The sequence below is a fragment of the Excalfactoria chinensis genome, chromosome 10 (genome assembly GCF_039878825.1).
Source record: "Excalfactoria chinensis isolate bCotChi1 chromosome 10, bCotChi1.hap2, whole genome shotgun sequence".
Taxonomy (NCBI): Eukaryota; Metazoa; Chordata; class Aves; order Galliformes; family Phasianidae; genus Excalfactoria; species Excalfactoria chinensis.
Genome location: NC_092834.1, coordinates 10,700,619 through 10,725,313, shown reverse-complemented (window position 1 = coordinate 10,725,313; position 24,695 = coordinate 10,700,619). Strand labels below are relative to the sequence as shown.

The following is a 24,695-nucleotide window of genomic DNA, read 5'->3' as shown; positions in this document are numbered from 1 at the left end:
TCTCATGATATCTGAAAGTGAATAGATTTTTTCAAGAAGTAACATTAAAGAGTTCTCATGAGTTCTAGTGTATGCTATTTGCTCCCTGTATCTATTTTAATATTAGAGTATTTTAATAATCGCTTTGTTTCCATATGTAGACATACATGTAAACTTTTTTGTCATCTATTTTGCTTTTAGATTAGGAAAACATGATGAAACATAATTTAAAGCATGTTTTTGTGCATACAGATTTTATTTGATGACCACTTATTTTAGAGCAACGTATTACATTTATGTGCTGTGAGCAGCCCATAATCACAGTGAAGTATTAAACAGTCTTCAGGTTTGTTCTGTGTTAATAAACTGAACAACAATGGAATAGTCACTTGATAGGAGATTTGATACAGCTGTAAAGGTCACCTATACTTTTACAGTATCTGGTAGTAAAACACAGTTTAAAATTAGTCATATACAGTGGCATATATACATCTAAAAGATTTAAATCATTTATGTCCACATGGTAAGCTTTGAAATGTTGTTTGAGAACAGAAATTGATGAAACATATGTAGTGAAATTTGCCTCATCATGCAAATGTTCATGCAAATAGACCACTGTATGACAGCAATAGAAGAGGTATGGAGAACTGGGATCAGATTAGATAGCAGCTCAGGTTAACAAACAGGTCCATTGTCAAAATATGGGCAAAAATAACTTCTACAGAAACTTGAGTACCAGAATCAGTATTTGCAAAGCATACGAAACAGAGTGCACCTGAATTACAGTGGAAAATAATTCTGCAGTTTTGCTGACAAAGTAAAAAATGAAACTGCTTTTCTTTCATAGATTTATAATATCTATATTTATATATATGTAAATTCCTGTAGACTACTTATATGCTGTTTTGATTTAAATGTGCAGCTCTTGAATTCATCAGCAATTCCACTCTGACTTAATTCATTACCCCTGACTGGATCAAACATTTATTTATTGGTTGTGAGTAGTTTTTGTATGCTACTTGAGTAAATCTTTGTCTGTCAGACCTGTACCTGAGAACAGTGATCCAAGGGACCAGGTTAATTAACATAATTAAGTTTTCTAAACAAGTACATAATTTTTTCTGTTTATAGTTTAAAAAATAATAATTAAATTATTTTGGAGGAAAAATTGAATATAAAACTTTTGTTCCTTGGTTAGTTTTATCAAGGCACTTTATCCTGGAAATTTTTCTTTAGGTTATGTGATAAGAACACTGAAGCTTACTCAAAATGGAAAATCTTTGCCAAAGAATGCTGGCAGTAAACCCAGAAAGTCTTTCTTCTTGACCAAAGAAGAAATTCATCATCAGGCTAGCAGAGATGCCAGCAGATTTCAGACTATACTCTACAAATTTTCATGTTTTCCATTTTCGGCAAGAAACTTAGGTATTTATATAGCTCTTCTGTAAAGGACCAAGTTTAAACCATTTCATGGTCTTAAAGTCAAATTTAGTACTTTTCAGAAGTTTCCAAAAACAGATGATTAGAACTTTCACGCTAAGTACTGCTATGTCCATCAGGAATGACTGGGGGGTTGGGGAGGTGGACAAATAGAAGCCAAAACCGAGTCCTGGAATTTAGTGAGCAGCAGGCAGGGCTTTTGGCCCTCAAAATCTGACCTTGTGCTATTTGAAAAGCAAGGCATAACTTCATCTGAATGATGGTTTACAAAGTGGTCAGGAATAGTGTGGCATCACCTGGCAACAGGACTATTTTGATAATTTGGTCTTATTACTTTGCAATGGAATTCATGGCCAGAACATGTTGTGTCGGGTAGGCAAACAAGTGGATAGTTGGTGTAGTGGTTTAGTTGCAACAAATGTTTACCTGGGAACAAAGGGCATTTCTTAAAGTGGCTGTGAGTGCCCTGTACTGTTAATACTGATCCACTTTAGTCACTCTGATCCTTGTCTGTGATTCTTGGTGTAAAAACCATCTCCAGCAGAGGCTGCCTTTCTATTGGGTGCATGGATAAGTCATTGTTCTTCTGGATGTTGTTAAGTCCTTTTCCTTTTATTGTCTGTACTCTGCACCGTCTCAGAAATGTCACCAGAATTGCTTTCATCATTACCATGGCAATAAACTTTCCTACGCAGCCCCGAGGTCCAAATCCAAATGGCTGGAAATAACGTGATGGAACCTGCACAGAATAACATGAGGATACACCTTAAGGCAAAATTTTCTTGATAAAATCAGAAAAATGATGGAAATCTGTACTAAACCTATTATGGAGGGGAAAGAAGCATGGAAAGAACCTCTTTAGGAGGAATACTTTCCTACTTATAACTAAGGTATGTCAACTTCACACTGCTTTTTCTGTTACTGAATGGTCCTTCCACACAAGTCAGGCCAAAATATGGAAATAAATACAGGAAATAACTACTATACCATTTCAAATACAAAGGTAGCAGGAAAGGTGAAGTTGAAGCAGTTGGATTCTGTCATGTATTTCATTTCGCTTGTCCCCTGAGAACTACAGGGATTTTACCACAGGGAAGGTTTCACTCTAATGTATGTTAAAGTACATTTCAGAACAACTTCTGAATTAATTTCTTACAAAGTTCATGCATGTCTAAGCTTAATGTTAATTTGTTATGTAACATTGATCATAAAGCTATATACCAGTTTTCAAAATGTGATCCTGAGGAATGAGCAATTTTCTCATAAAAATGTGATGCTGAAAATTTTATTTAACATTTATGAAATGATTATCTCCTGTTCTATCAACTAAAATGTGAAATTTAAGATTCCCAGAACTACTGAAGAGTGCACAGAAAATTTCTGCTACTTTTAGCAACGCTGAATAGATAACTATCCAACAGACCCCAGAAATGTGAATGTTACTGTTTATGAAGTACCAAGGCACTTCATATGAATAAAGAAAAGCAATTAGGTAAATTCTTTCTTCATTAATGTATTTCACAGTTAAAAAGAATGTTAGCTGTTTGTTTCTGATTTCCTATTGAATCCTAAGTTGGAATACAGAAGGATGCTTCATATTAGATTTTCTAGAGAAATTCTTTCCCCTCATTTTTTACACTGATATTTTTTTTCCTCATTTAAATAATTTCAAATAAACTGAGATATATACTTTTTGAGAGATGATAGTTAAATACAAATGCTCATAATACAAAGCAAGTGCAGCAGCTGGCAGTACAGCTCAATAGCAAGCAGACAGTCTGTGAAAATGAAAAAATATTTAGATTCTAACAATGTCATCTTATAAATAATGGTGTGGGTTGCTATTCACTTAGAGAACTGTGAGAGAATCGTGCTCACTAGAATAATTATGTAGCAAACATCATACATCAAGTCAGTTAGAAAATGTGTGGTTAAATATTTGGTCAAGGGGAAATATTTTTAGAAGCTAAGTGTGCTTATAAAGTAAGCAAGAAAGCCATTCTTCTAGAAATGTCTAGAATGAAAACAATGGGTGGCAAAATGGAATCTGTTCACACTGAGTAGTTACTTCAGTAAGGTGAGTCAGTTACGATGCCCTTGATTTTTCCATGTTTCTGACTTAAGCATACGTAACTTTTCCCCTCCCCGTTTCTTAATTGTCTTCAGGTGTTTTACTACTTTTCAGGTATCACAGTGGCTCTTTATTTCTTTAGAACTGAAATTTCTTGTTGTGAACACTTATGAGAGCATCCTCTAACATCTTAGGGAAAGAAGTTTTGCCTGGTAATAAAATGAATTCAGATTTTTTATTCTGTTGGTCAAAATGAGTTATGAAAGCTGTAGAAAGGATTAACCCTTTAGCCCCATACAACTTTAATAACTGACAGGCCACTAGACCATATAAAGAGGATGCTTATGCCATGAAAATCTGTGCATCTGTGAAAAAAGGCTAGCATTGCACAGCTGAGATTTCCTTAGTAGGGAAATTGGTAATGCCTTCCACTCCTGCATGGCTGGTTGTTTTTTATTAGATATCTAGCTAACTGCCTCACAGCTGTGCTTACCAATGGTTAATATTTCATATATTATGACTCCTCTTTCATTCTTTCATTTCCACCTGCATGGTTAACAGTCAAAAACAAGAAGTCAAATTTGCCACAGAACTGGTCTGTCTTTTTTAATGCATTTTTAATTTCTCCATAAGATTACTGCTGAACAAATGTATTTTTTAATAACAATTTGTTTAATCAGTAATCAGAAGAGCAGAGTTCTGAGTAGAAACAATCTCAATAATGATTTACAGTAGTAGGGGATTGCAAATAGAAAAAATTCTTTTGGGAATGAAACGTAGATTAAATGGTGTGTTGCACTGGGACAGTATTACCCAGGATTCGCGTTACTGAGCTGATTAAAATTTAGGATTGCCAATTCAGTCTATAAAATGTGTGTTTTTACTTAGTGTTTGCTTATTTTCATTAATAAACAGAATAGGTGCTACAGTCTGTCTCTTGGGAATTACTATATTGCTTCCCTTCACCAAGGACCCCTTGCACTGCCTCAGCTCTTTACGTACTGCTTGCACGGCTGTTGCTCCCTAAAGCCTTTTTTGCCTAGCATCAGAGATGGTGGAAAAGATGTGTGTCTTGGACATTCTTCAGTGGAATATTTAAATTGAGGTGTCTGCAAAATTTTTTTGTTTTCAGTGATGTCATTATTCTTGAATGATAAGACTCTTTGACAGGAAAATGTCCACCAACTCTAATAAAAACAACAGTAATAAGCAGGATATACATCTGGGTAGAAAGGAACTTAATCAAAGGGAAAACCTTGTTCGCAAAGGTCTTGATCAAAATAGGAGGAGAAAGGAATGTCAAGAAGTAATATCCAATATCCTGTAGGAAATAAGATGGAAAACTTACGTTCTTCTCAAAGTTTTCAAGAGAAAACTCATTTGGTTTTGGGAAGAATTCCAGCTTGTGCATACGTCCAATGTTGAGAATAATGTTTGTCCCCTTTTTCACAGGATAGCCATCAATTACATCATCTTGCAAAGCTTTTCTCATGATTAAGTCCACGACTGGCTGGTATCTCATGCTCTCATAAATAAAATTCTCCACAATTTTGAGGTTTGGCATGTCATCACTCTGTACATCTCTGTCACCTTCAGGAATAAAACAAATGGTGACACAGTTGGTTATGAATTTCTAAGATTCATCATACAAATTACAAAATATTTTAGGAAGATTTTCAGTTCCTGAAATGGTAGGAAATACCCATCAGCTTCTGTGTAGTTTTATGTATCTTTTCCTTTTGTGATAACCAACCCCCACCCAATGAGCAGTATAGGCAGGCTGGTAACAATGGACAAGGAGACCTTGAGGTCTTTCTTGTAGTGGAGGGCCTGAAATGGAACACAGTTCTTGAGGTGAAGCCTGAAATTATTTCTTTAAAATTCTAACGATGTGGTACTGCTCTTCAGCCTTTGTTGCTTCTTTAAAATCAAGGAACTGCAAATCTCAACTATGACGTTTCATAGCTAGTTGTAGGATGTGTGACATCTTTAGTAATTTCCTACTGCTATATTACCTTTCACTGAATTGTGAAGTAATACTTTTGAGCCACAAGGGAAGAGCAGGATGCAACTTGTTTCCTGGAATGGTTTGAAATCTGAAGTGTTTCTTGGTAAAAGGATTTAATGTGATTCAGAATCTACTGTACGTTCTCTCAAATGACATTTGTAAAATCAGAAATCTTTTTGCACCAAAGCAACAGAATAGCAATGGGTGGCAGTTACTCTAGGAAATTGATTGTGGACAAAGAGTTGTCAGTAAGTTAGTACTTGCCACTTCAAGCTATGCAGTGTTTGGTGAAGAAAACATTACTTTGTAAGGGTAAAAAGCAGCTTATTTTAGCAGACTTCAAGATTTATGTACTCTGATTTATAAGGATTTTATAGAGGTTTTATGTAGTGATGAATCTAAGTCTAACCTCTGATATTATATCCAAGTACAGTAAGAAAAAACCTTTGCACTATGTATTGGTGGAAGATTTTGCTGCTGTTGTGCCTAATAGGATTCAAAGTTTTTGCAAGAGTCAGTAGCAAGAAGGTTCACTGTTTGGATTTCCCAGATATTTCTGAATTTCCTTCAGTTTTAATGTTTTGGGTCATTCAGAAAAATTTCCATAAGTAGACAAAAGTCTCCTAACTCAAGTGGGGGAAAAAGAGGCCAAAATATTTACAAGAAGCTTTGATAGCTCTTCCTTTGTATTTGAGACATAGAAGTACCTTAGAGAATAAGGAAATGATTTTTTTAATATGCTTCCAGTGCTTAACTGAGCACAGGATTGGATGAAGTTGGTTTCTTTGTAGTTCAGTAGAGTTTAAACTTTGAATGAAGGCTAGAGAAAGGGAGAATACAACCTTAAAATATTTTGATTGTTTTGGGTGGTTCATCATTAGTAGTATTTAAAGAGGAAACCAGTTTGAGATTAAAATGGATGGCAGCAGAATGATATAAAAGTTTTTGTTTTCTTTAACGTTACCGTCCTGCAGTCATAGTGAAACTTCACTTCTGTGCGTACACAGAGAAATGTTGATGTTTAGGTTTAGAAGCATTTGAAATGCGTGTCCCCTTTTACTATTGCAAGGTAAACTGAAAATAATTCCAATGGAACTTCTGAGGTGATTCGTACTGCTGCTTTTATGGGAGAAGAATTTTTTTTTTCCCCCTCAAAATTGTCAATTCTGATGAATCCAGTTACAATTTATGTTAAAAATTGTTCATCTTTCTCTTGATCTTGAATAAATTTGTCCACATAAAGTGGACATGTACATTAGAGCAAATAGTTATGTTAGTAGAAAATCCTTAGAATTTTCAGATTTTGAGTGAGGAACTAGGTTACTGCTCAAGCAAAAATATATTCCTGAGCCACTGGCCTTGCAACCCCTGCTTACCCATAACAGTTTCAATTTCTCTCATCATCTTCTCCTCCACTGTGGGGTGCTCTGCAATCAGTATTAGCATAAAGAAGAGAGTCACAGACAGAGTGTCAGGAGCAGCGATCATCATCTCCAACACACACTGGTTCACGTTCTCAGCAGTCAGATCTCCTCTGTTCTAGAAAAATTGGGGGAAAAAAATGGGGAAAATGTTGATTGCTGACCTGATGCCAATGAACATCCCATAGCAGTAGGATGGAATGGACCTAGTATACGTTTAAATGAAAATGAAGGTCTTGACAGTCTCATCCCTTATCTGCTAAGTAGCATTCTTTTTTCTTTGAGGGAAATGTTTTAATAGGTGCATATGATCTTACAGAAAAGAGAGGCTTTGTTCTTATCTCAGATTCTCACTGATTTATTACCTTTCCCCACAAAGTATGGGAGCTGACAGAGATAATGCAAGATAGGATTTACATAGCACTTGGAGCCTTTGCAACTAAAAGACAATACATCAGGATAAAACATGGGGGATAGAGAGAATGCATATCCCTGGATGCACTTCACTCAATAGTTTTCAGGATGCTGTTTAAGGTGTGAATAACCAGGATATTGTTTAAGCCACCTGTCTGAGGTACTCCTTCAGACAGACTAACTTGTATTTCTTCTTGATGATCTGAATTTGATAGGTATGTGTTCTTTAAATCGTAAATTCTCTATTGCTATTGAAAGAAAATGAACATTAAAAAAAATCAAAGCTGGCAATATTTTAGTATATTGTCAATACCTGTGCAAAAATCAGCTGAGATGCAAAATCCATGTGCTCGTCCAACTTCTCAACAGTGGAAAGCTTTTGTCGTTTCTGTTCTATTAAGATTTCCATTGCTCCTTTCAAATCTTTGCTGAAAGTGGATAGAATCCAATGTACTAATTAATATTTGAAGACTTCTAGTGTATGATTAGATATAGATAATGTTTTAAAAACATGAAGATTATACCCATGAAAACTCTTAAGGATAGAAGTTCAGTATTCATAACAATGGCTACATGGTTATTTGCAGAAACTCATATTTGAATTTCTCCCCAGAAGATGGCTTTTCCTTTCCTCTTTGAACTGAACCAGTGATTTCAACTTAGTTTCATATTTTAGCTGGCATGGTTAATATTTTGGTAAGTAAATTAGAACTGTGTAGGCAAGGACTTTAAATGGCCCCCTGGGATCATCCTCTTAGCATTTTTCTTTCCTGTTTCTGTAGAATAGTGGCCTTCAGTCAGACACCATTGAAACAATTTACTTTCTAAGAAAATAGTTTTAAGAAAGGTGTTCTAGAAAGAAAGAATCTTAGGCAAACCTGTAGAAACTGTTGATACTTACGCTGCCTCTTCGTACTTCTTGCAAAGCCAAGAAATCTTAAAAAATATGTCAGGCTTTAATAGAAGAGCTTGCCAAGCATCAAAGTAGTTCTGAATCTTAAGTACAATGGCACTTTCTGAAAATAGATGTAAATAAACAGCAGTTTGAAATCTGAACTTCAATAGTCAAACAGCAGAAATGCTTCAGGGAAATTAATAATAAGGCCCTGCTCCTGCTAAGTTGATAACATTTTGTAGTAGATGCCATTAGGAAACAGTTACAGCACACTGCAGATGAGGTATGTTTCTTTGTAAAAACTCTTGGTAGGTAGGTAAAAGGAGATGGTGTGTCCACCAGAGATGTTCTCCCATGGGAGAGCAGAAGTAGAACTCTCTTGCAGTGTGCTGAAATGTGTTCATTTGTGTATGGTGGTAATATTATTTTGGTCAAATAGGTTTGAGGGTGAAACAAGCAGAGAGAAAATTGGATTTATTGCAATCATTTCATTTGTGTTTTGATTCTTACGTGGTGATAATGTTGGAATTGTAGCATCAAAACCCTCTGAAAAGCAAAGTATATATTTTCAGTCCAAAAATATTCTCATGATTAGAATTACTTATCAATTTCAGTAAATCATTTAGTGATATAATAGCGTGTCCTTGTTCTGTTCTCTGAAACAACAACTCTGAGAGACGTCAATGAACATTTCTTGTTTATGCCCATGAAGTATAAAACAAAGCTGTTAGTACCATCCAGAGGGACCCCTAGAAAGAGCTTGTTAGATGTGTCAAGCATGATTCTTCTCATGAGGTTCAACGCATTGACGTTTCCTACTTCAGTGGTCACTTCTTCTAGTTTGTTCAGGTGAACAATTGTTGATTCAACACAAATGGCTATCATGCGCACAAGACCAGGACCAGATAGGGCTGTAAATACATAGATACAAGATGATCAATAGTTTTATACCTTATTATTAATTTGCTAGCTATTACAGTGTTAGTAAAATAAATAAAATTGTAGTTTAAGTGACTGGAATAAAATCATTCTGCATTTTTAGTTAGAATGGCAACAAACAAAAAACCAAACTTTATTTGCATCCAACTACTTTGCATTTGGTGCTAGGTTCATGTCACGTTAGGTGTTTGGCACTAATCATGCTGTTTTTTGGTGCAGGAGGTATATATCTTCTGTACAGGCATGGTGGGCAGCCTGTCTTGCTCACAAGTACACTGAGCAGGGATGTTGGCTTGGAGGGCTCACAGGGAGGACAATCAGCATTCCTGGGAACACATCTCCTGAGTAAACACCATAGAAGCTTTGCAATAAGCTGCTGGCAACCTATGGTGTTGCTGTGGACATACTGAAGCTTGCTCTAGTAGAACACTGTGCATTAGTCAATATTTGTCTGTTCACCTATGGATGCTGGAGATACTGGCATGAGAGATTTTTTTATTTTCTTTTTTTTTTTATTTTCATTTCAAGAACCCAAATGTTCTTCTGCTGTATAATTCAGTGGGGTTTTATGACAAGCTTTAGCTGGAATGGACTCAGTGCTGAGTGCCCCAGGTACTCTAATCAAATTACTTTTCCATGTAAGAACTTCTGTAATTGCCTGGAGTACGTTATGTTATCAAATACATGTAGAGAGGGGTTGTACATTTGCAGTTGAGAAGAGAGGCTGTCTGCTTTGTAAATTGAGAGAACCAGTACTTCTCGGAATAAGGAGGAAAGAAAGTATTTTTTTTCTACTGTCTTCAGTCATCACAGAGCTGCTGGTAGTTTAAAATTGCAAAATCAAGTAGGAAAGGCCTGAATATCATAGAAAGTATGGACAGAAACTTGGACAGAATCTGCTAAATACATTTATGGAAGTGCCAGCTGAGCTAATGTGAATACTGGACTTGAAATTTCAATTATTTTTATACATTATTTGTGGGCATCCTTTTTTTTTTTTCTTTTTTTTTTTCTTTTCAAATACCATAACAAACACAGTAAATGTGTGAAAAAGTGTTTTGTGATCATAGAGAACTGGCCCCTCTAGTTTAATTATGCAGAGGACACACAATGTTTCAGAAAGAAACAGACCGTGTGACAGAGTGGTGTGTTAATGCATGCTGATTTACCTTTGGTGAAGAAGGGTCGGATCTCCTTCCAGTGTGCTGGGTTGTTATTAAATATAATCCCGTTTTCATACATGCCAATGCACTGTAATCCAAGCTTGCTCCCAAATCGAGAAACATAGTTCCAGTGTTTCATTACGTGGAATACGCTTGAGGATCTGGGAAAGAGAAGTGGGGAGAAAAGAAAACAAAACAATAACATGCAGTTTCAGTGATTGTTCATAGAATATTTTCTCTGATGCTCTCAGAAGTGTTGACTTGTAAGGGCAAGCATAAACTGAGAATACATTTTGCTCAAATGACATGATTAAGAAAATGATTAAATGGCTTCAGAATTTATATTAGAGCAACAATGCATTCTATCTAGATTTAAACCTGTTTGTTTGTTTTTCAGTTAAAATACAAACTGTCACCAAAAGATTTTAACATGAATAATGTTTGTACTTCCATAACCTGTGTTTCTAATAAGGATCCACGCATATACTCAGGCAATAACCAGTATCAGATATTTTAGAAAATGCTGCAAAATAGTGACAGATGTATACAGTCTTACATAGTGAAATTCTTTTTCTAACATTGTCAGTGTTTTAAATTGATTTCTTTTGATTTTAATATTTCTTTTTCCTTTTTTTTTTTTTTTTTTTTTTTTCTGGATGGACATCTATAACTCAATTCTACTACTAGCTGATGTGTGCTTTTAAAAATTGCTACAGGGGACCTCCTCAGACCCTCAAGTGTTCATATCAGAGGCTGAGTAAAACTGCCCTAGAAAATTGCAGATTATATTCTGAGAAAAAATATGATGGATAGCACACATACCATAGAAAAAAATGAGGCAGTGGAACTGAAGTGTTTTACATCCATGTACATTTTGTGTTTCTTTTATGGTAGCGTTCACTGCAGTTGATTGCTTGCATTTCCAGATGTATTAACCATTGTATCCTATCAATTTCTGTAATCCTTGGCCAATATTTTGGGAAGAATGGTATATCTCTATCAATCTATCCATTCATCTACCCTTCTAATTTGTATGTAGGGGGTTGCTGCAAACAGCATATTACATTTGGAGTGAGTTGGGGCTATCTATTACTTCCTTGAGTAAGAAAAAGGCAGTAACAGGGCAGATTTGAGGGATTATGATTCCTACTTTCATTCAAGTGTGTTAAAGAATACAGGCATTCTATTTATTTCCACGCATTTAGTATATGTGTTGGGAGACTTCAGTTTCTCTATGATGAATAAAATTGACCAGGCTGTTAATAAATTCATCGTGATACATGTTAAACTTCAGCTATGATTCTGTAACTATTTGTTCATTCCTAGACTTGTACAGAAAGCCTAAACGTAGTTGGATCTTTTGGTATGCAGCATCATAATATTATCAAGTGGAATTATTCATGTAAAAATATTAGATAAAAAAAAAGATTTTATTTATTTATTTATTTATTTATTTATTTTCCTAAAGCCAAATATGTAGGATGAATATTCCTAAATAGAAATACGGGTAAATCCAGCATATACATATTTCTGTTTTTAGAGCTTACAAGGTTTGTTTTCAAATGTGTTGGCCAACATGTTGTGACTAACCTTATTGCTGTGAGATATTTCCTTTAGAGGGAGCTAGCATTTTAGCAATGCCAACATGATGAAGACCTGATTAAATGAAAGCTAACAAAAAAGAAGTAAAATCAGATGGAAATGAAATAATAAGGTTCTATGCTGCTTTGAATTCTCTGTGGACCAAATTGCAATGGGTTAATAAATTTTCTTTTTTTTTATTTTTTTTTTTTCAGCTAGGCAAGATAAATGGGAATTTTGTTAATGATTTCATCAGTGCTGGGTTTTCACCATGGTTTTGCATAAGCAGTGGTGAAAAGATTACATGTTATGTGGTACAAGTATTACAAGTAAACAAATATGGGATAGGGATAGGAGTCAAAACAAGGAGGATTATGCACTGAAGTTGGGATATTGTTTAGTTGTGGAGTGAATTTATGAAGCACTCTGAAAAAAAAGTTGTTTTTTTTTTTTTGTGTGTTTTTTTTTTTTTTTTTTTTGTTTGTTTTTTATGTTCTCCATGTTGCTTCATTTCTTTGCATCACTCCTGGGAAATCCTGTAAAAGTTGCCTTTCCTGCACTGTCTTTCATAAAACTTTATGTAATGAGAGCTGAATATGATTGATATTGCTAATAATTTTTTTTTTATTCATTGTGCACCGTAAATCTTTTACTGCTGTTTTTCTTTAGTGCTATTTATTTATTTATTTATTAGTACTCTATGTAATTAAATTCTAGGAGTAATTTCAGTAATTGCAGTGGAATTACTCGTGATCCTGTAATGCTGCTTTTGCTTAATTACCTTGCTGAACTGCAGCCATAATCTTCAAGCATTACTCTCATTTTAAGGAGAATCTTAACACAGGAAACTAAAGTTTGGTTTAAAGATGTGTGGCAGTCGATCAATCAGCAATCATGTGTGATGTGTCATCCTAATATTAAATGGAATAGTAAGCTGTAAGCATCTTTTAGGTTTGGATCATAAATCTTTCTGTTCCTTTCCACTTAGAAAATGAGAGACTCCATCCAGTGGTAGTCTTTAGTAGAGACCTCAATAACAGTCTTTAAAGAAACAAAAGATTAGAAAAAGATCCATGAGCAACAGGGAATAAAAGGGATTATGTTATAATTTTGTAAAGCAGTTATTTCAGTTCTACATCAGCAAAAATGCAGCAAAAATGCTGTTCAATCTATGAAACCACTTTTTCAATTTATTGAAGATAGAAAATAAGGATTTACTTGCTAATTATAAATGTTTCTTCACCGCTGATCCAAACTCTCACAAATTCTCCATATGTCTTGTTGTAGTAGTTGCAGGCATTACCTACTCCCATCCAGAGAAATCTCCCATGTGAAATGAGAGGCCCAATTCCCATACAGTATCCTGGCCCTAAGGGAAAAGTAAGAAATGTTTTCTCTTGTCAGAGTTCATGGACAAGAATATGTCACCAAAAATCAGCCCTTTGGAAGCTGTCCTTTTTGCATTACGGTCAAGGTTTGCACTGGGCACCACATAAAATCCCATTCTGAAGTTTTGTCTTACAGAAACTTGCATCTGCTTTGCTGGAAGCTCATTTATTATCTCTGAATACCGACAAGCCATTCAGTGTGAATACAGCAAATATAATTCAGTATTTCTACACACAACTTCAAACCGTTGCTTTGAGATTGCTTGCAATTGGATGAACAATGGCTAGACACCAGAAAGAATTGGTGGTAGAGTATATGACTTATTTATTTGTGATTTTAATGAACCATTTGAGTGACCTTGGCAATAGCGCCTGTAAAATTGTATATCCTCATGCTATAATAAAATATAATTAATTTCTTTTAATATATTTGTTTTAGTTATTAATACCAGAATGAGAAAATAGATATTAAGAGGAAAGAGTATTTTAGTGCTGAAATAGGAGCTGAGAATGGATTAATGAGCACTTAAAGTTATCAGCTAGAACCTACTCAGCACTGAATGTCCTAACAACAAAAAGGAAAAAGTGGAGAGAACATCACAGAATTAGCATGGCTATTGAATCCTTTATAAAAGGAGGGTTTTCTTCTTCACAAGATGTTTAACTTGCCTCTACAATGTCTGTGAAAAACAAAAACCTGCTAAAATCTAATTTGCCAGATAGTACTGTCTGATTCTAGTGCAGATAATTCAGTGAGCTTTAAGCATGCAACACATAAAAAGCAGGAATTTGTAATTCATGTGAAAATATGAACATGTAGAATTTGTCAGGTGACATTGTGTATTTCTAGCAGATTAACAATAGAAGCAAAACAAAATGATGTATTTATATGGCTAGGCCAGGTTTGTTAGAGAAGTGGTAAGGTTAAATAGAGCCTGATTTCTTTCATCAGTTCCATTAACCTCTGCATTATTATTAGGAAACTTTGCTGTGTATAATTATTATTCAGCATTCCCTCCTAATTTAAATTTGAAAAACAACAAAAATACTTTGGCAGCTGTTAGGCAATGCCATGGAGTTACCTTACCTGGTATTGATGATGTTTCTTCATGATTCCATATTAGAAACAGAATGCAGATGAGAATGATGATAGGCACTGTGGCAGCTGGTATCAAGTCTGGTACCAGGCTGGTGTAGTAGTTCAGTGGATTCAAAGTTTCTGCTATCATCTTTTCCAAATGACTCTGCTTTGCTTTAGAGAGAGGGAGAGAGAGAATGGGAAACAAGGCAGAGGTTTTTTTAAAGCTCAAAGCTCTATTCAGATCTGCTTGGTACCTTTCAACCTGCTGGAGGCCCTGTAAATGAGCAAATTACCTCTGAGGTAGCTGTGTTTTATAACGAGACTGACTTGGACTGCTTGCCAGGACAGGCTATATCACAGGCTGAAAGAGACATGCAGCAGACACTCTCTTTGGCTGGAAATAACAAAACTTCTCTGACCTTGATATGGAAGCTCGCTTTTGGATGCTTTGGCTGTCAGACCTTTCATCTCCAGCATTGGCTTGGCTGGCCAGTACTGAGGGTTACTCCTTGCAAATTGCTAACCAAAACACAAGAAATTAAACTCTCAGCGCACATGGAAGGACTGAATGAGTTCATCCATGGGCTTTTGCCTCTGTTTCTTAGCCTCCTTCCTTACTGAATGCCTCTAGTATTAATAATTGAATTTCCAGAAAGCTTATATTAGTTTTTCATGTTGTAGATACAGGAGTTTGAAGTAACATATATATATTTTATAGTCAACCTTTGAGCGAAGTACAAAGTATTGTATTTCTTTATGGTGATTCTATTGGTGAATACTTTGAGAAAATTAGTTTCTGCTGTAACAATCACAACTGTGGATTATCTGGTCCTTCAGGTAGTGGCCAGCACTTTGAGCAGCATGGAAAAGTAAGCAGGTGGGCAGCACTGGGATGTACAGCGGGAGCAGAAGGATGGCTTTGAAAATATTTTGCCAGTTTTTGATTTTAAATCACAACATATTAGAAGGAGGATGTGATATGAGAAAATCTTGCGTAACCATAGAAAGATGCTACTTGCATCTGCTCTGTAATAAGGTAGTAAAGCATTTTCTTAATTCTGCCCTAAAAAGAAAAAGGAAAAAGGTTTCCTTTGTTCCTCCCAGGAGCAATGTAGTTCCTTAATAGGAAGCTTGTTGTTGCCTTACTTTCAGCAAGTGTTCTCTTTTATCTTGTGATTTGGTCTCACAGATGAAAGAATGGCTAACTTTGAAGTAACCCTGGGTGCTATCATCATAGTAAACTATGCCAAGAATGCGATAGGTGCTTTCTAGACAGTGAGAAATTGGCGTTTTCAGTCAAAATGTTTGCACTACAGACCAAACCATGCTGAAGGGAGCAGCAGTGGCTCAAAACCTTGCAGGTGTTTGTAACGTTCCTGTATTCTGGATAATTGCTATGAAAGTCTTTGTATTTTTATAGTTCATGTTAACCAAGGCATGGTGTACCAAGTGACAGAAATGTGCACACAATTCCAATAGTTAGCAGTATCCCTCTTGTGATATGTACATAGTCTGTATGTGTTCAGCTGCTGTACTTTCATGCATGTTCTAAAAATGAATTTTGTCATCAGAAAGATTTTAAAATCATGTAACTATATGTTACTTTCAACAACAAATACTGCTACACTCTCTAATGGTATTGTTTCCATAATAATAAGAGCGAAATTTTTAGCTTTAAATGGCATGGAGTACTATGTTTGTTACCACTTATGTGCATATGTAACTAGAATCATAGAGTGGTCTTATCTAATCCAATTCCTTTCACTGAGCTTTGTAGAAATGACCATGCTTAAGGCACATAAGTTCGCTTCCTTACTACTTTCTCTCTGGATCTGACTTCTTTTCTTCATTTTACAGGCTTTTAGTGAAAGTACAGTCACATCATATACACACACACACACACATATGTATACATATATATTTTTCTCTCTGTGATATGATTGTGACATAAGTGTGCACCTCACTGTTAGATCTATCATTCTTCTATGCTGCACCTGACTGTCATGTAAATGTAATGGAGTGAAGTTACTGTCTTTTTTTTTTTTTAATCCATTTTAATTTTATACTCTGGAACCTGTCTGAAGCACAGGAAGCATTAGGAAATGTGGCTCCATTGGTATTTAAAACAAGCAATTGACACTACTTGTACTGAGAAATTCTTAGCCCCAGTTTGATAAATACAATCCAAGAACACTTCCAGGTTTGGAATTTCCAAATATTTTTTTGTTGGAAAAGTCAGCTTGGCAATGGAAAAATCATCTTGCAAATACTTCAGCTGAACTACTTGTCCTGCCTATATTCATTTTCTATGAAGAAAATCACTCAAAAAAACCTAAAAATTCAGTAAACAAACTTTGATAGTAAGCAGAAATGGAACACATCTGAGGTGCACGGAAGAAGCTTCAACTATTCTTGCCTATTTGATCTTGAAATCTTCTCTGGGTCGTTTTCTTTCCCTTGCAGCTGGATGAGGTATTTGTCTGATAAGAGGGTTTTGCTGGTTCTGATTGTTGCTTATACGGGAGAAGGAGATGGAAGGAACCTTTCAAAGCCAGAGAATTGGAGGAAGGAAGCTTATAAGGAAATGCTTTTGTGACATACATTAATTGGAAGCACGTACAGGTAATTTTAGAGCTTAACGGCTGTGAAACACCTGCCAGCAGAGGGACCTATAGATCACAGATCTTTAAGAATTGACTGAAACACTGAGAAAGTTCGGGGTTCTGTTAAGCACTTTTCTCTGCAAAAGGTGTTTCAGTGAACGATAACAGGATTTCACAGTAAAGAACTCTGTATCTAAGTAGAAACTGTATTAATCCCCCATCCTTACTGCTAGAGCTTGGTGCTCAATGGCTATGTCAGTAGAAGGGCAAGCTGTGTATGTAGTTCATAGTAAAACAGAATATAGAGTATTTTACAGAATCAGTGCTGAAATTTACTGATAAATTTAAGAAGGAACTGATAAGAGTACTACAAACCCATTCTTGAGTCCTAGAATCCTTTTCTCAGCAGTATTTCAGCTGTCAGGAAGGGAAGAATCTGCCTTGTTATGAACCTCCAAATATTAGTGCCTCATAACAGCATCTGAAACAGTTTAGCTGAAGTTTAACTAAGCATTTTGCAAAAGTGAAATTTTAAATAGACCAATGTCACACAAAAATAACTGTTGGATTATGCAGTTCTAGTAAGTCTTCATTTTTCCACATAAAACATTGCAGCCTCCCTCTCTTACTAGGGGCTGACTCTAAATATTGTCAGTTTACACACAGTTAAGACTGACAGTTTCATACAGACTTTAAAGCTTCAGACTTCTCCATGCAAGTAGCTGTTAGTAGTGGTTTGCTTGTATTTGTTCTGTAGATGTAGCCTCAGTGTGCAGTGGTCAGCAGGACGGTTGCTCAGAGTATCTCTGCACTGGTGTTTCAGTTCATTTCAGGTATTTGCTTTGATAGCAAACCATGTTGTGCTTCTCTTCCTATCACAGAGCAACCTCAGAGCATGCAAACTGGGGTCATTTTTGATGAAAATAAATCAGGCAGTGTACTCAAAATCTGTTTCTCAAACATACCAAATTTTAGTGGGCTTTCAAATGGCATAAAGTGCATAGATTTGAAGTGAATCCTCTTGAAATGTATGTAGTGTAGGGCATGGTTCAACACTACCAATTACTTTTTTTAAACAACTGCTTCTGTTGGACCATAGTGTTTTGATGTTTTCATAGCCTAAAAGGTACACAGTACCTTTTTGCAAATAAAATAGTTGCTTGTTTTAAGCAAGTAAGTATCTTCGCTGTATAGGGACTATAGGACTTAAAATAGGATGAGAGCTGTCTCTGACTGCACGTCAGATTTATTTAATAGAGCTTATACTGAAGGAGTTTGTATTATTATTTCAACACCGGCTTCAAACGGTGGACTTTATTGTGAAATAATAAATTAACATCTGAGCTGTGGAATATGAGGTCATTTGTAGTACTACTGGAAAAGTGATCATCTAATCTAAGAACCACAAAAATGAATACACCTTTTTTGTTGCTTGGCTGCCTTTCTTTTGAAGAATTAGTCCAAAGTGGGTGGTTATTACCAGATGTACTACCTGCATGGCACGGACGAACTTTGATACAGAGAGTTGTCTTGTTCCTTTGAAAGTCCATCAATTCTTTAGCACAAGCACAGAAGTATAACTATGCTAAAATATGCCGATTAGGAAACAAACGCACTGCCCATAGTTACCTTTTTTAGCCATTTCTAGGGTTTGAGTCAGTGGTCTAGAACTGGTGTGGCTGGGAAGTTCCATCACACCTATCGTGCAGGTGTCGTGAAGGAGCCATTTAAAGTTTCTGCAGTGGGCTTTTGTTGCTGTGATTTCAGCAAAGATGTGATCAAATCATATCCAGCTCAGGAGTTCTCTCCCTATATCTGGATATTATGTGTACTATTTTCTTGTAGCTATTTATACAATGTGAAAATGTGAGGCAAGGTACTCTCTGTGCTGCCCAATTGACTGTACAATAAGGATTTCTGCTTCCTGAACAATCTATAATTATTTGAATTGGGATTTTTCTTTCAGAAGAATAATGATCTGAAATTAAATCTTGGACCATGTCCTCCTCTGGGCTTTTAATTACAGTCTGACATGATTTGGAAAAATAACTTGCTAGTTCTTGTACCTTTCACAAAGGGTCTTGCTGTTGCTTAGGAACCAACATAACGTCTATGAAAAGTACTATCCACATTAGACAGTAAAAGAGTTTCATTTGGAACATACATTTCTGAAGCAGAATAAGTATGTCAGTGCACATACACCATCAAAAAGATGTACAGAGAGAAACAAACTTCTGCAGTGTTGGTAAGGCTCTGTATTACTGCCTGTCTACCTCAAAAGTTCCCTTAGGACACCAGAAGCTCTGATTGTACTTTAAGCAGAAGCTTAAAGAAAGATGGCACTTCCCCACAGCATGCACTAACCAAGCTAGAGCAAGTCATGAGAGAACAAACCATTTCCAGACTTGTTCCACTTAATGATTTTTTTAAACTTCACTAATAATTCAGTTTTTCACTCCTTTGTCAATGAAACCTGGAAATGCTGTTTTTTCCAAATTTGCTGACAAAAGTTAGCTCCAGCTGTTAGCTTGCTATTTGTCCTTAACAGTTGTCAGTGTCCGTTCTCTCCTATGTATCATACCTTAACTTTGTCACGCTTCGCATCATTACATGAAGTGTAGTGAATGGAGCAAAATTCAGTCCTCTGTGAAGTGAAATCAGAGTCCACAGAGGCAATGGACATGTTTTCTTTTTTCTGTTTCAAATCAGCAGAGTTAGTACCTAAAAGAACTAAAAAGTTATAGCACTTGATGCATAGAAGCACTTTGAAGGTTTGAATAAGGTGGAAAGTTTCTAAGGATTACTGTTCAGCAAGAATGTTGTACTTTCTTTCCTAAATAAGAAACTTTGTAGAAAAATGACCATATAGTTAAGTTTGTAATTTTCATGCCAAGAATTCGGTTTAAAATCTGTAGATCTTCCAATAAAAAAAGAAATCTGTTTAGATAATGACAAGGTCATCCATACAAAGTTAATTACAGAAAGTCGAATCAAATCAGCAGAAAGTATCCTTACTCCACAATCACACCTACATTTCTGTAATGTCCCATTCACACAGTCTGAAGAAAATACAGCACATGAATTAAAAAATTACCTGTGTACTCCTCTGGATTTTACCAGCGAAGAGTGCTATCTTTCTTACTGATGTTCTTCTTGTAAAGATCTCAGTAGGTTTTCTGGTGATCACTCTCTGTGGCATCTTTTATGCAGGTGCTTCTTGTTGCTAAGAGATCAGTTGCTTAGAGATGGAAGTTTGTTTTTTTGTAATAGATCAGGGGCCACTGCTATTGAAAAGAGAATTTTGTAATTTTACCTCTACAGCTCAGTGTATCAGCTGCTAGTGATGGAGATACACATGTCTAGAACTGATTAGAATTGTGACTGGATAGCAAAACAGAAAAGTTCTATCATGATTGAAGGCTTTAAATAACAAAGAAATAGATGTGGTGTTTAAACGGAGGTGCAACTATCAGAAATGATACTAAGTTTTTCCCTTGCACGTTTCAGTCTATTAATGATTTCTAACAGAAAGGAAGAGAAGTTCAAGCATTTCATTCTGATATTGAGATGGCTAATGCTGTATATAACGTTTTGTGAGATCCAATCCTGCACCAGTGTTATAAAAATCGTAGTGGCTATCCTCCATATTTGTGTGTAGACTGTTTCCTTTATATTGCCAGCTGGCCTAGTAACTCTTCAGAATTAATATGCATACTGAAGGCTGGATTCTCTGCTTTGTAGTGCTGTAGCCTTGGTTGACCATAAATACTTGCATAAATGTAGTGTGCGAAGATTAAATGTTTCAAAGAATTGCACTAAACAGTTGCAGGAAGCAGAAATAATGAACAGAGTTTAATAGAAAAGGATGGTGATGTGATTAGAAGATGAGAATAACTCGGAAGTATGAATAAGGTACTTGTGTCTGATATAGTTTTGAAGCACCAACAGAAGTTTGAATTGAGGGTCTCAATTTATGCTGCGGCAATTTCTGACTCAGCTGCCTCTTCTATGAAATTTACCACTATGATTTCCAATGTGTTTCCAGTGTTTTGAGAAATAGATCAAAATCATCTTTTTGCTCATTGCTGCCAAGTTAAGAAAGCCCAGTTACTCAAAGCTGCTTTCAGCAAGACCGAGTCATGTCCTGTGGCGTAAAGATGTTATTCATCCCTGTCTCTTGCTGTCAGGCCAAGTAAACACTTCTCATAAAGTGCTTTCATTCTTTTTATGGACTCATTCAAGGCTTTAGCATCGGTGTTTAAGAGAAATAAGTAAAATAAATCCTAGGGCTTTTACTTGGAAGGCCCAACAAGTGGGTAGAAGAGACTTGGTTCCAAGAGGCTGTGATCTCACTTAGAACAAAGGTATTTAAGATTTATTCACAAGAGTTTTAGTGATAGAGTATTTTTAACTCAGGAGAAGGCTGGAAGAGGCCTAGAGTTTTGATGAATGTGGAATCTCTTCCGAGAAGCCTTTCTAAAATAAATAAATAAATAATGAATGCAGACATTTTTGGAGAATAAGGACTGAATTCATTGGGAAATGCTTCCGGCATGACTGCAACCTCATTGAAGTTACACAGCTTACACAATCAGAAGTCAAAATAATTGCAGTCTGAAAACTGAACTCTTGTTCATTTTCCATGTACGCACACCCTTCCATATCTATTTGTTATGCAGAGGCTTGTTTGCAGACTCATTTCACTGTATAATTTTCCTGGAATCTAAAGTACAAGCAGAAATGGGCAGAACTTCAGTGAGCAATTCTATTGTATCTTGCATTTAGAGCTGGTCACAATGCTGTGCATTAGGGTTCAGCCATTATCTTCTGTTCTAGAAGTGTTTGTTAAAATCTTTTTCTTTGATTTCCAAAGGAGGTGATGGCAGCTGTTTTCAATTTTTAAGCCTGCTTAAAAATTCAGGGGAAGTCAGGCATTAATATGTATATATATAATTTTGTTTTAACAAGATAATTCTATGTTCTTACTACTTGTAAACTATGTTTTGGAGGAACTAGATCTTGAGGCTGAGTTTGATCTATTTTTTGGTATGCTACTTGAAGATTTTAAATGAGGACATACAAATATGAATGGTCAGTTTTGAAGAGGATGGGTTATTCCATGGTGACCAAATGGAAAGAGCTTTATGTACCAGCATAAGAAAGTTACCAAAGTTACAAACCCTTTCCTGTGGCTTTAAACAGATTTACTCATTGCAGTGCTGCTTTGGCTTTAGAAACTAAGAAAAACAACACGTGTAGAACTTGCTTATTTGTTTTATAAGACATTATGTCAGTCTGTAGCATTAGAGAATGCCACAGCTATCAGAAAATGTGCTCAGGAAGGTAATACTTTCAAATTGCTACATCATAGAAATAACAGAAAAAAAGATTAGCTCAATTTAGAAGCACATCTATCCTGAGGTATTCTTTATTATATAGGCAAATAGTAAGAATAAACCACCAAATTCTTCGTGTTATTTTTAAAAGCCTCAGAATGAAATGTTTGGTAAAGCAAGAAGTAAATATAAGGAAGGTGAAACCATTATAGATTCTTTCTTCGTTAGCACGCGTTGCTTGAGGTTTAAGGGAGTGAAAGATCTAGCCAGTTTCCCACACAGTGGAATTATTGATTCCTTGTACCATAATCATTTGCTTAATCAAAAGGACTCATTTCTAAAAATGGAACGTTTGGATGTTTTGTTGGGTCTCCTGTCAGAGCTTTATATCTACTCAGTGACAAAAAGAATTTGTGCACGAATTGTAGTTCAGCAGCAATGAGACGGTTTAGTTGGTCATGAAGAGAGCATGGGAAAGGTTAAATAATGTAAAAACACTTGTTTACATTCAAACTGGGTTTTGTCAAGACTGACTTCTGTGGGGTATATCTTTAAATCAAATATTATTTCCATATGCCAAAGAAAATGGATTTCAGTTCTTCCAAGCCAAAGAATTCCCGGAACTCTGTATAATGCAACCAGAATGATTGGACTTGTTGTTCTCTACAAAGATCTATAGTTAAATACTGCAAATTCTTCAGTGCCTGAGTAGGCATTCAGTGAATTAACAAAGTTCTGTTTTATACAATAAAAACAAGGCTTTTTTCCCCCCTAAACATTTTACAATAGACTTTTGTGAAAAGAGGATGCAAAATGCTCTCTGCGGTTGAGCAGGAGAGTCCACATCCTTGCAGAGATCCTGTGGATCATGTAATAACGTCTGTTAGAATGTTGCATTAAAAAAAAATGGATCAACTGAGATCTAGCAACAGCATAGAAAGAAAATCAGTTGAACCAGTGAAGACAAAATTACCATGTACAAAATTACTACTTTTGGTATGGCCTGATGGTCTTACTGTCCAGTCAGTAGGGCATGAGGTAAATGCTGTCCTTACAGCAAAGCTGGTACATATATCCCAAATCTGCTATGTGTCATTCAGTGTAGAAGGAGGCAGTGACGTCTGTGTGGATACAGACTGTGATTGCATGACTGCAGAACCATCTAGCTGGGTGCTGCACCCTGGAAATTGGCCCAAATCATTGGCTAGGTGAAGAGTATTGGCAATAGGCAAATACAGATGTAATACTTCCCTCTCATTTACCTCACCATCCATGTGTTTGCAGTGGTGGCTCTCTGTCTTTTGTAGGCTCTGCAAGAAGGATGATGTACACTTTTTATTGAGGCATTTTGTTGGGCCTTTTCTCATAACCTCTCATATGTACTGTTTCCCAGATATCCTTAACAAGTTAATCATCAAATACTACTAATAGAGCTAAGACTACTGCGAGCATCTGTGTACTCAGATGCTTCATCTGTTTCTGTCTAATAGAAAAGCTATGGGGATATTTAATGGTAAATCTGTGAAGTTTTCTACTTGGTGGAGTTTGGCTTCCATCCCATATCTCTGCCTCTTTAAATGGCAAAGAGAAGGTTTGTGCACAAGCATGCTATAACACCATTGTGCACAGTTGCTGAGAAGATGGGCTGGCTACTAATGTGATACATTGCATGTAATGATCAAATTGCTGTGTGCTTAGTGCAGTGTTCTTAAATCAGTCTTCCACATGCTTCCCCTAACTGCATGACATGTCCTCAGAACCTAAGTTCTTTAGAAGTGTTTAAACGGTGCTGAAAGAAAGAAAAGCTTTGGGAGGAGCTCATCATACCTTCAAGTACAGTCTGTACTGCCTTGAGATAGATGCAAGTCTTTGGAGATGATGACCTTGAAGGTGGTTTGTTGGTTTTTTGAAGTATTTTATTTGTTGTGTCTGTCTGGAACACATGCAGAAAAAACCTCACCAGTAAGTACTATTTATGACTGCTGCTTCTTCAGGAGCCACTTGCGTTTGGTCTCTGTTAGTGTTTGTATGCTCTGTGCTTTACCAAAGCCATTCCTTCTGTGAAGACTACATGTGTGTGCAGCTGCACTGGGGCAGTGGGCTCGGCTTTTCTTTTAGTGTTGTTGTAGCCCTGAACTCATAATGCTAACCCTAAAGGAGCGGCTACACACACAAGATAGTTGCTTTGATGCATAAATATTTTAGTTGCTGATCAAAATGCATGGCAGTATTTAAAATCATAATGCTGTCTGTTACAAGAGAACTGTCTACCTGCATGAGTTAGAGCCAAGTGGGTGCACCAGGCCTTGAGATCCTCAAAACAAAAGCAAAAAACCATATTATTGCAGGGTTATGTTGCTGTTGCCTTTAGGAATA

The 24,695-nt window shown here is 36.1% G+C and overlaps 1 protein-coding gene across 3 annotated transcripts; it reads right to left on the bottom strand.

The window, feature by feature from the left end:
• Window positions 1-208: 208 nt before the first annotated feature.
• Window positions 209-20,161, bottom strand: CYP19A1 (cytochrome P450 family 19 subfamily A member 1). Of its 3 annotated transcripts, none has more exons than XM_072345491.1 (10): window positions 20,078-20,161; window positions 14,387-14,551; window positions 13,130-13,280; window positions 10,337-10,491; window positions 8,963-9,139; window positions 8,235-8,349; window positions 7,647-7,761; window positions 6,875-7,037; window positions 4,839-5,080; window positions 209-2,158 (listed from the first exon to the last, which is right to left on the bottom strand). In XM_072345491.1, the coding sequence occupies exons 2-10, from the start codon at window positions 14,526-14,528 to the stop codon at window positions 1,910-1,912; spliced, it is 1,509 nt and encodes a 502-aa protein (XP_072201592.1). In that variant the 5' UTR covers window positions 14,529-14,551; window positions 20,078-20,161; the 3' UTR covers window positions 209-1,909. The 3 variants fall into 3 exon arrangements, with proteins under 3 accessions (XP_072201592.1, XP_072201594.1, XP_072201593.1); XM_072345493.1 differs by lacking the exon at window positions 20,078-20,161 and adding an exon at window positions 14,674-14,709; XM_072345492.1 differs by lacking the exon at window positions 20,078-20,161 and adding an exon at window positions 14,635-14,689.
• Window positions 20,162-24,695: the final 4,534 nt, after the last annotated feature.

Excerpts from the sequence above, each read along its gene's own strand:
- CYP19A1 (XM_072345491.1), bottom strand. The coding sequence starts at position 14,528 with ATGATAGCAGAAACTTTGAATCCACTGAACTACTACACCAGCCTGGTA. Across the intron at positions 9,140-10,336 it reads CCGACCCTTCTTCACCAAAG|CCCTATCTGGTCCTGGTCTT; the intron begins GTAAATCAGCAT and ends ATGTATTTACAG. Across the intron at positions 5,081-6,874 it reads AGAAATTGAAACTGTTATGG|GTGACAGAGATGTACAGAGT; the intron begins GTAAGCAGGGGT and ends TTATTCCTGAAG.